The sequence below is a fragment of the Echiichthys vipera genome (assembly GCF_963691815.1).
Source record: "Echiichthys vipera genome assembly, contig: SCAFFOLD_43_1, whole genome shotgun sequence".
Taxonomy (NCBI): Eukaryota; Metazoa; Chordata; class Actinopteri; order Perciformes; family Trachinidae; genus Echiichthys; species Echiichthys vipera.
In genome coordinates this window covers 1-10,387 of record NW_028154862.1, presented here as the reverse complement: position 1 = coordinate 10,387, position 10,387 = coordinate 1, and the positions used below count along the sequence as shown (strand labels likewise).

At 45.1% G+C, this 10,387-nt stretch overlaps 2 protein-coding genes across 2 annotated transcripts; both read right to left on the bottom strand.

Annotated features, from left to right (window-relative positions):
• Nucleotides 1-4: 4 nt before the first annotated feature.
• Nucleotides 5-2,362, bottom strand: lsm8 (LSM8 homolog, U6 small nuclear RNA associated). The gene is made up of 4 exons (XM_083940865.1): nucleotides 2,212-2,362; nucleotides 1,925-1,965; nucleotides 963-1,090; nucleotides 5-330 (listed from the first exon to the last, which is right to left on the bottom strand). The coding sequence occupies exons 1-4, from the start codon at nucleotides 2,240-2,242 to the stop codon at nucleotides 240-242; spliced, it is 291 nt and encodes a 96-aa protein (XP_083796991.1). The 5' UTR covers nucleotides 2,243-2,362; the 3' UTR covers nucleotides 5-239.
• A 3,757-nt stretch (nucleotides 2,363-6,119) lies between these two features.
• LOC310966282 (glutamate receptor-interacting protein 1-like) lies at nucleotides 6,120-9,858 on the bottom strand. The gene is made up of 4 exons (XM_083940863.1): nucleotides 9,753-9,858; nucleotides 9,527-9,643; nucleotides 9,301-9,447; nucleotides 6,120-9,212 (listed from the first exon to the last, which is right to left on the bottom strand). Exons 1-4 carry the CDS (start codon nucleotides 9,852-9,854, stop codon nucleotides 8,913-8,915), a joined length of 666 nt encoding a protein of 221 aa, XP_083796989.1. The 5' UTR covers nucleotides 9,855-9,858; the 3' UTR covers nucleotides 6,120-8,912.
• Nucleotides 9,859-10,387: the final 529 nt, after the last annotated feature.

Here is a 10,387-nt window from a genome sequence, read left to right as displayed (position 1 = left end):
GAGGAAACGAGACGTGAAACTTTATTTAAACAAAAAAAAAAACTGACTCGAAGACTAAAATTTTTTATCAACAACTCGAACGATTCTTTATTTATAAAAAACACAAAGAGAAAAAGGTCAGGAGTCCGTTCAGAGGAGGAAGGTTCCAGACCCGCGACGGGCAACGGACCCCCGTCACACACAGCTGAGTCATGACGTCATCTGTTGCCACGGCGACAGAGAGAGAGGGAGGTCAGAGGTCAGTGGACGACAGAGTTGAGCGGCTCGGCTCGGATGTTTCCCAAATCCAGAGTGGAATCTGTTTCCTCGTCGATCTCCCCGATCACCGCCCTGACACACACACACACACACACACACACACACACACACACACACACACACACACACACACCGGAGAGACACACGCGCACACACACACACACACAGACACACACACCGGAGAGTCACACACACACACAAACGACATTATAATTATTTCAGTTGGAAATTTTCTTAAAACGGTGAAATTTGTTACGGTGACCGGCCTTCCTGCGTCGTTCTCAGGGCGCACTCCCACTGTGCCTCCGTCCCGTGCCCCAGCACGTTTCACGGCTAAAGTCTGGTTCCTTTGACCAGTGTGAGTGCAACCGTACCACGTCTAGGAGCGGCACGCTTGCCGTCCACGGCCCGTTTGGGAGAGGTGGGCTTTAGTAAAGCACGTTTGCACGTGTACGAGCACGAGCGTGCGCACGTGTACGAGCGCGAGGCCTACGGCGATTCTGAGTAAAAGGCATAGTATTTCAAAGTAAAAGTCATAGTATTTCAAAATAAAAGTCATATTTAAAAGCAACAGGAGTAAAAAAGACATAAAAAACCCGTTCTACCAACGAACTCTTCTCAAATGTGACGTTTTAAAGTTACTGTTCGTCTTCCCGTGGTCGTGGGTTCGATCCCCGCGTCTCTAACAACAGAAGGACACTCACACGTTGTCTCCTCTGACGATGTAGAGTCCCAGCACCACCTGCTCCACCCCCTGACTGGAGCTGAACACCCGCTCGTGACTCTCATCCAGGATCAGGTTTATGGTCTGATCGAAGCCCTTCAGGGTGCCCTGCACACACACACACACACACACACACACACACACACACACACACACACACACACACACACACACACACACACACACACACACACACACACACACACACACACACACACACACACACACACACACACACACACGCACACGCACACACACGCACACACATGCACACACACACACACACACGCACACACACACACACACGCACACACACGTACACACACACGTACACACACACGTACACACACACACACACACACACACACACGCACGCGTGCGCACACACACACACACACATGCACGCACGCACACGGGTACACACACACACCCACACACACACACGCGCACACACACACACACACACGCACGCGCACACACACACACACATGAATGAGTCAATATTGTAGTTTTTACTGAAACTAAAAGTCATAGTATTTCAGAGTAAAAGTCGGAGCATTTCAGAGTAAAAGTCATAGCATTTCAGAGTAAGAGTCATACATTTCAGAGTAAAAGTCGTAGCATTTCAGAGTAAAAGTCGTAGTATTTCAGAGTAAAAGTCGTAGCATTTCAGAGTAAAAGTCATAGTATTTCAGAATAAGAGTCACAGTATTTCAGAGTAAGAGTCACAGTATTTCAGAGTAAGAGTCGTAGTATTGCAGAGTAAGAGTCGTCGTATTTCAGAGTAAAAGTCATAGCATTTCAGAGTAAAAGTCGTGGCATTTCAGGGTAAAATTCACAGTATTTCAGAGTAAGAGTCACAGTATTTTGAAACTAACAGTGGTATAGTCTTAAAGACCCAGGGTTTGATCCTTTTCTCTGTCATCAGGTCTTTGAACTCACCACGATCATCCTTCCGTCTGAGGTGATGATGGCCACCGTACCTGAACACACACAGTTAAAGGAACAAACACGCGCTTCTGGAGCTAAACACGTTAAATTAACATATTTAATTAAATGCTAACGCCCTGCTACAATGCTAACTCTAAACAACACTCCTGAGCGGCGGAACAGACAAGCTAACCCTCTCTACGTTCATAAATAGCACTACTAGCTTGGAGGCTAAGCTAACTAGCATGCGCCCATTCATTCAAGCGGGCAGTTAGCGTGTTAGCATGTGAGCAGGATACGGTTGATGTAGCTCTCCAGGGCGGTGGACATGCTGCTTCCGGCCGGGCTCGGTGCTCAGTAATCCCGCAGAGACGTCGGTTAATGTTCTGATATTTCCGGTTGTTTGTTCTGGAGCAGCGGGAGCTAACGGCTAACGGCTAACGACGTCAACACAGCGGCGCACAGACAGAACCAATCCACCGCGGAGCCACCGAGCAGACAGGAGAGGAGAGCGCCGAGCCCGAACGTCACTTCCGGTTTCGCGATTTCTTTAATTTAAATAAAAATTAATGTAGAGAAATATAATTACACGATAACAGTTATTATTATTTTAATTCACGTAATTATATTATAAATAAATGTTTAATTAATTGTATAATGTATAATTCTTTACAACTGTTTATTTCCTTTTATTCTATTATAATCTAAATATTTGTATTTATGTTCGGTGTGTGTGTGTGTGTGTGTGTGTGTGTGTGGTTTGAAGGGGTTAAATGCAACATTGTGCTGAAAAATGACAAATAAATATTGTTGAAAATAAAATAATTAAATAATGTTGTTTTGAAACAAAAGATTTAAAGACACACACACACTTTAAAGTAACATTCACACTGATTTAAAGACACACACACACACACTTTAAAGTTACATTCACACTGATTTAAAGACACACACACACTTTAAAGTTACATTCACACTGATTTAAAGACACACACACACACTTTAAAGTTACATTCACACTGATTTAAAGACACACACACACACACACACTTTAAAGTTACATTCACACTGATTTAAAGACACACACACACACACACACTTTAAAGTTACATTCACACTGATTTAAAGACACACACACACACACACTTTAAAGTTACATTCACACTGATTTAAAGACACACACACAAACTTTAAAGTTACATTCACACTGATTTGAAGACACACACACACACTTTAAAGTTACATTCACACTGATTTAAAGACACACACACACACACACACACTTTAAAGTTACATTCACACTGATTTAAAGACACACACACACACTTTAAAGTTACATTCACACTGATTTAAAGACACACACACACACACTTTAAAGTTACATTCACACTGATTCAAAGACACACACACACACTTTAAAGTTACATTCACACTGATTTAAAGACACACACACACACACTTTAAAGTTACATTCACACTGATTTAAAGACACACACACACACACTTTAAAGTTACATTCACACTGATTTAAAGACACACACACACACACACTTTAAAGTTACATTCACACTGATTTAAAGACACACACACACACACACTTTAAAGTTACATTCACACTGATTTAAAGACACACACACACACACTTTAAAGTAACATTCACACTGATTTAAAGACACACACACACTTTAAAGTTACATTCACACTGATTTAAAGACACACACACACTTTAAAGTTACATTCACACTGATTTAAAGACACACACACACACTTTAAAGTTACATTCACACTGATTTAAAGACACACACACACACTTTAAAGTTACATTCACACTGATTGTTGAGAATAAAATATTAAAATTATGTTGTTTTGAAACAGAAACCCACGCAGAGTCCAGTCCTCCCAGCAGGTCTTCATCTTTATTGTTGCTCAGTAGTCGTCCATACAAAGGGGGGTGGAGGAGAGCAGTGGAGCCCGACAGGACAAACACCAGGAACGTCATGCTACCAAAGTATTAAATTTGTACAAAAATACTTTACAACATCCCTGTTCCTTTAAAGAAAAATACAGTTTGGTTGGTTGGTGAAGCTACATGGAAACTAATCTGACCCACTATTTCAAATGGCAGTGCAATGCGTGTGTGTGTGGGTGTGTGTGTGTGTGTGTGTGCGTGCGTGTGGGCGGATGTCTTGCTGAGGTGAATCACTAAAGAGTGCAAATCCCTGCAATGTTATATACACACACATTCACACACAGTCACAGACACACACACACTTAACGCATGCACACAAACACAGTGTGTATGGCTTTATATCTCACTCATCAAACCCTCCTGAAGCCACGCCCCTCCGCTCTGTGACCGCATCCCATTGGTGGAACAGCGCTAAAATGCTAACAGCGCTAATCACCTGGCAAGGCTACCACCCAGTTTCTGTAGTTACCACTACCAACTATATTTTTTGTGTAATGTTAGCCATGAAATGGTGAATGATAACCATGTGCTAACTGAATACTAGCTGTTAGCCCTATGCTAGCCGTATGTGTATGTGTACACTACTGAGTGTTAGTCTTGTATTAATCTTGTTCTAGGTCTGAATTGACACCTAGCTAAGTTATCTAGGTGTTAGCAGTGTGCTAACAGCTGTTCACCATGTCATAGCCATGTCTTAATGTTCCAGGTCTGTGCTAACCATTTAGCAACTAGGCGTGTTATGGTGCTTTCCAGTTGTACTCGGAAGTCGGGATTTCTGAACTTCGAGTCCAAACAACCCCAGAGTTGACATTTAAAGATGGCTGCCCTGGCTGTAAACCGCAAGTAGAAGCTCCTGTAATACGGCTAACCGTAGCCTGGTAGTACAGCCAGTGTTTTTTTAATTTATGTTTTTTTCTGTGACCCAAATTTACGGAGAAGGGTTAGAAAAAGTCGCCTAAGACGTAGTGAATGACCTTTCGTAGATGTAGCCATCTCGTTTCCACTTCAGTTTTTTGTCCGTTGGCTACTTTTTTCCGACTTTGCAACTGAAACGCTAATAACTCGGGTGCGACGTCATTCTCAGACTTCCGAGGTAAATGGAACGCACCATTAGCCCTGTGTTAGCTGTATGCTTACCTTATATAAGCAATGGTTATTGTGTCACATGAGCCCCAAAGCTGTGTGGTAACCAAATATTGTTTTTTATGTGTTAGCTATGTTAGCGTCGTTCTAGGTGTCTGCTAACCATATGCTAGCTGTATTAGCCAGGTTTTGTTCCTGTCCTAGCCATGTTTCCGTGTAGCCTTCTGTTAGCTGTGCGTTAAACAGATACTAGCTGTGTTCACCAGCTGTTAACCCTGGGTTTGCTTTGTGCAAGGTTTGTGTCAACCATACACTGGCTTTGTTAGCCCAGTGTTGGCCCTGGGTTAGCCCTGTGCTAACATGTAGGTATGTTGACTCTGTGTTAGTCTTGTGTTAGCTGTGCGCTAACCAAACACTTGCTACATTTCCCAGATGGTAAACATATGTGTGCTAGACGGTAACCATAGCTATCGTTAGCCTTGTGCTGTGTGTGTTAACTCCAGGGTAGCCACATGTTATGCTAGCTACAGATTGAAAACATCTCAGTTAAGTTTGGGATAACTGTCCAGACAGAAACAGCCAATCACATCGCTCCGATCCAGAGCACAGGAGGTTTAGCGGAGATCGATTGGAGGGTTTTTACTGGCGGTTGGAGCTCAGGGAGAGTTCTGATTGGCCAGTTTAAATAGTGAGTTCAGACTGAGGTGAGAGGAGTGGGATGTTGACATCATTCCAAAATAAACAGACACACACACACACACACACACGCACACACACACACACACACACAGGAATTTACTGTCACAGGTTTCCTGTTTCATCAGGATTTTTTTCTGGTGTAACATCGTTGTTTTCGTGGTTATGAGGTGAAGGTTTTCAGGGTTCGATGGTCTCGATGTGAACAGCGACGCGACTGAACCGTTTTTTCATCTATTTTACATCTTTTCAGGTTCAGTCGCCATGGAAACAAACAAACAGAGAAAACTGACAACAGTCAATCAAAAAACACACCGATCGGTTAGCATAATAGATCACTGTTACTGGGGGGAGGGAGTGGGGGGGGGGCATGCTTGGCTTCTTCCTGGTAGCTGATTGGTTGGCTTGTGTGCCGAGGAGAACCAATCACAGACAGGCAGGGAAGGTTTTCTTTTCTGATTGGTTCCAGCCAATCAGCTGAATCTCTCAAACCGCCGTCTGTCCGCCATCCTGGCTGCCTATTGGTCGAGGGAAGAAGGGAGAGGGGGGCGGGGCAAAGCCAAGACGAGGAATTGAGGTGGGAGGGGCTTAACTGGCCTTGTGTTTAACACACACACACATAACATACAAACACACACACACACACAGACACGCACACATACATACACACAGTGTGGCCAGTCCAACAGGTGTAAACAGTAGAAAAAGATTCTCGTAGAACTGCTCAGTGTCATCATCATCATCATCATCATCATCATCATCATTATTATTACTCTTCCTGTCTGCAGCTCGTTCATGGCACAGAACTCAAATCTCAACAGTAAACCCTCGGTCTTTCTGTACATTTCATTAGGGATGCTCCGAACGATCGATATCAGCCGATAGTGATTGACGTGATTTATGTCTCAAAAGTGACTGATCATTAAAAACACCACAGCACACCAAATCCATCATGGCCGTCTGTTTCCACCCCTGCGGCTCCCGGGTCGCCTTTCAAACTTGACGGTACTAATGGGAAATATTCTGCTATAATCCAGCGTGAAGCCGTCAACACCAACCTCACTGTGAGGTCCAGTAAAGGCTCATTCATGCTCCACGTTAGAGACGCATACGGACACGGACGCAGGCTTCTGTGCGTCCTCTGCGTCCATTTCCTCCGTATTTCTGTCCGTATCCTGAAAGCTCGCGGATGCGTACAGATACGGAGCAAACGCTGCAGTACCACCTGAAACCGTGGGGGCAGTGTCGAGCACCGGACACAAAAAAGTGGCGTGAATATCAGGAGCGAGCGAGTCATCGAAGCCCCGACGGTCGTCCTGAAACACTGACAGAGACGTCGGTCGTCACTTTGTCTCATCTGTCAAACCAACGTGTGGAATTCTCCGTCCACACTCTGGGACGTCTTTAGTGTCACACACACCACCGCCGTCTACAACGCTGCCGCCATTTTGACTCAGGACGCTTCTCTCCTCCATCGTCTCCATCTTTGTTGGGGTCAAACTTTACTGGAGGAACTTTTGAATGTGAGCGACGCCCTCTAGAGGAAGTTTGGATCAACGTTCGTTCAACGTAAAGGACATTTGAAAGCACGAGGACAGAGACGATCAGAACGATTTGAACGTACGTCTCTATTTAAACACGGGATGGGAGCAGAAATGAGCCTTATGTTGTTGTCGTAAAGTTTTAAAATGACTTTCTCTTCCCCAGCTAATGGAGTTTGTCCAATTGGCACGAGCATTTTCTTTTTTTCTAAACAATTTCAGGACCTTTTGTTGCCTGGGTCCAGACCTTTGAATCCTCTCCCTCCACCAAGTGACTGATTTGTGGCGGCATCTCTCAATGGAAAAAGTAATCAACCCGTTGACCATCGCAGAGGGACTACCCACGGTTAGTGAGTCGTCAAGCTGTGTTTACATAGTCTTTCAGTATCACCTAACATCAGAGTTCGTCTCTAGTGATCGGTTACGGAAAATCGAATCCACCTTTGGAGGGAAACCGGACTGAAGATGGTAACGAGTTGATAATTCTGTCTGATATCAGCGACGACTTTAAGTCTATGTTGAAATGGTCAATGGTGCTAGTCTGATAGCGTCCTACGAGCTACGTACTTGTCAAATGGACTTTTGGATTTTGTTTTTGTTTATCTAACATGTAAAAATAAAATTCAAGAAGCTGCATCTTGTTTTGGACTAGATTCTTATCTGAACCTGAACTACACCAAACCACATCCATGCCTGATCTTAACCTTACACGACCATTTTCAACTCAGATTTACCATCTCTAGACTTGTTCTTGTCCATCTTTAATCTTATGCTTAGACTCAACCCTCTGAGCCAACAAAGGTTCTTCTACCCACAACCTGAAGAATATCAAGGTTAAGACTTTGACATGAATTCAGTGTTTAAGAACAGACACCAGTCACTAATCAGTATTGGTTTGGACCATCCCAATAGCGTCGGTCCTAGATAGCGTGATCGGAGCATCCCTAGTCTCCTTGGCAACCTGTTTGTCCATCAGCAGGTTCTAGATTCTGGAGCGTCATCAGTCTTTGTGCTGCTGTGGTCCTTGGCCAGTACAACCAGAAGCCATGGTTCTGATTCTAGTAAGACCAGATGGACCAGGAGCCACTGCGACAACGAACAAGAACCATGCGTTGGATCAGTAAGACCAGTGGCTGTGGCTCTGGCTTCATTTGGACCAGTACCCATGGTTCTGTCACCCCTAAGACCAGAGCCCATGTGTCTTGGACCAGTAAGACCATTATTTGTGGCTTCAGTAGGGCCATGGTTCTGTTTTCCAGTAAGAACAGTATTATGGGCCAGTAAGACCACTTGCTATGGCTCTGGCTTCAATAGAATCAGTAGCCATGGCTCTGGGCAAGTAGAACTAGTACCCATTAATCTTGGACCAGTTAGACCAGTACCTCTGGCTATGGTTCCAGTAGGATCAGTAGTTATAGTTCGGGTTCCAGTGACACCAGTAGGACCAGTATGTGGAACTGGTTCAAGTGAAAAGGTGACGAGTCGCTCCGGTCCATCAGTGTGCTTTCAGGCTGCTTTAGCAGTTCAAAGGTCAAACTTTAGTAGTCAAGGGTCAAAGTTCATCCAGAGGTGTGTAGCACCATGGGGGATCCACTCTGAACCAGTTTGGATGGGTCTGAACCAGTTTAATCAGCTTTGTTTTAGTGTTTTCTTTGTTGACCTCTCCAGTCTCAGTCTGGTTAGAACCGGTTTAATCCAGTTTTTTTTTCTGCTATAAAGAATTATTATTCACTTGAGCCATCCCAAGCCCTACCCCCAGCCCATCTCCAGGTTGGGTCCACTTGATCGGACCAACGTCCTCTCCCTGGATAATGCAGAACTCTGATGGTCCCAGCTCGCTGCCTATTGGCTGAGGGGAGAGGCTGCTGTTGTTGGTGCCATCAGTGTGATTGACTAGCAGGGAGGAGTTGGTGGGGTTTCGGCTGATGACGAGCTCCAGATGGTTTGAAGATTCGGCGATCAGTGGAACAACGAGACAGCAGTCAAAGTCCCTGGTCCGCACGTGGTTAATCTGGAAGTCATGAAAGGTATACAAGTCATGAGCCCAAGGACAACCTCCTAGAGGGGCTGGCGTCACCGTACATACTCATGTTCCTTACCTGTAGTATTCGGTCATAAGCTCGGAGGCCGCCCCGCTCTGCCGGGCCTCCCACGCGGATGTTGTTAACGTATACGCCGCGGTCCAGCATACCATCAGATACACTAAAACCAAAGTCCTCCAGATCTGAGTTCTTCTCCAGAGTCAGCTACAAACACAGACACACACTCTGTTAGGATCACAGCAAGTGGATTCATGTCCTGCCACTTCAAAGGGGGAAACATCACCTTGTGGAGTTCCACAGGGTTCTGGTTTAGGATCTCATTGACTTCCTGCCTCATCTTCCTCATGGCAAAGGCTCGGCGCTGGGGGTCCGAGGGCAAGGTGTTTGACCGAGGGGTCACCTGAAAAAAAAATGCACGGGAGTGATTCTTCAAGACGGTAAAGATAGAAACACGTAATATAACGCAGGTGTGACAGTCACGTGTTAGGTAGGGAGGCAGCGCTGGTTACCTTCGGTTTGGAGTTGCTGCGTTCCTGGAAGCTCGCCTGGCGGCCCAGTGTGCTGCGCAGAGGGGTGGGGTCATGGTTCAGACTGAGGCTGGAGCCGGACATGATGGTTGCCTAGAAACAGCCGATCAAACACATCCAATTACAGACAGCCAATCAAAAATACAAGTTGGATCCATCAAATGCTTGGAGGTGGAAGGCATCCTGGGGGTCCAACCTTTGACCCCGGCTGCCATGATCACACCAGGAGGGGACAGGTCTCTACTGACAGCATCTACTGACAGACTCTATCGTTTCTTTGTCTGACTGTTGTCTGAGGACAGGATCTACTGATGCGATCTACTGTTACTTCTGTTAGACTAGATCTACCAATAGCTACAGACAGGATCTGTTGTTGTTTTCATTGACAGGATCTACTTCTGTAAAAGGTGTTCAGTACTTTACAGAGACGGAACGAAAAAGGGAAGGGCTCGGAGAAAAGTGAGCGAATCCAAAGGTCGAAATGGGGAGTTCGGAAAATATGTATCTGTACTTGATTCGTAACTAACGTAAGGGCAAATGTTAGCCAGTTGCGAAATACTTCCATTAACACTACAACGGCCAACAGTTGGTCTGAACACACCTTAAGGATCAATGAC

What these genes read in the sequence shown, in the direction of transcription:
- LOC310966282 (XM_083940863.1), bottom strand. Translation starts at nt 9,854, where the DNA reads ATGTCCGGCTCCAGCCTCAGTCTGAACCATGACCCCACCCCTCTGCGC. An exon ending in GCAGCAACTCCAAACCGAAG is followed by an intron (nt 9,644 to 9,752) that starts GTAACCAGCGCT and finishes TTTTTTTTTCAG; the next exon opens with GTGACCCCTCGGTCAAACAC. An exon ending in CTTATGACCGAATACTACAG is followed by an intron (nt 9,213 to 9,300) that starts GTAAGGAACATG and finishes CATGACTTCCAG; the next exon opens with ATTAACCACGTGCGGACCAG.
- lsm8 (XM_083940865.1), bottom strand. Translation starts at nt 2,242, where the DNA reads ATGTCCACCGCCCTGGAGAGCTACATCAACC. An exon ending in CCTGGAGAGCTACATCAACC is followed by an intron (nt 1,966 to 2,211) that starts GTATCCTGCTCA and finishes GTGTGTGTTCAG; the next exon opens with GTACGGTGGCCATCATCACC. An exon ending in CAGACGGAAGGATGATCGTG is followed by an intron (nt 1,091 to 1,924) that starts GTGAGTTCAAAG and finishes GTGTGTGTGCAG; the next exon opens with GGCACCCTGAAGGGCTTCGA.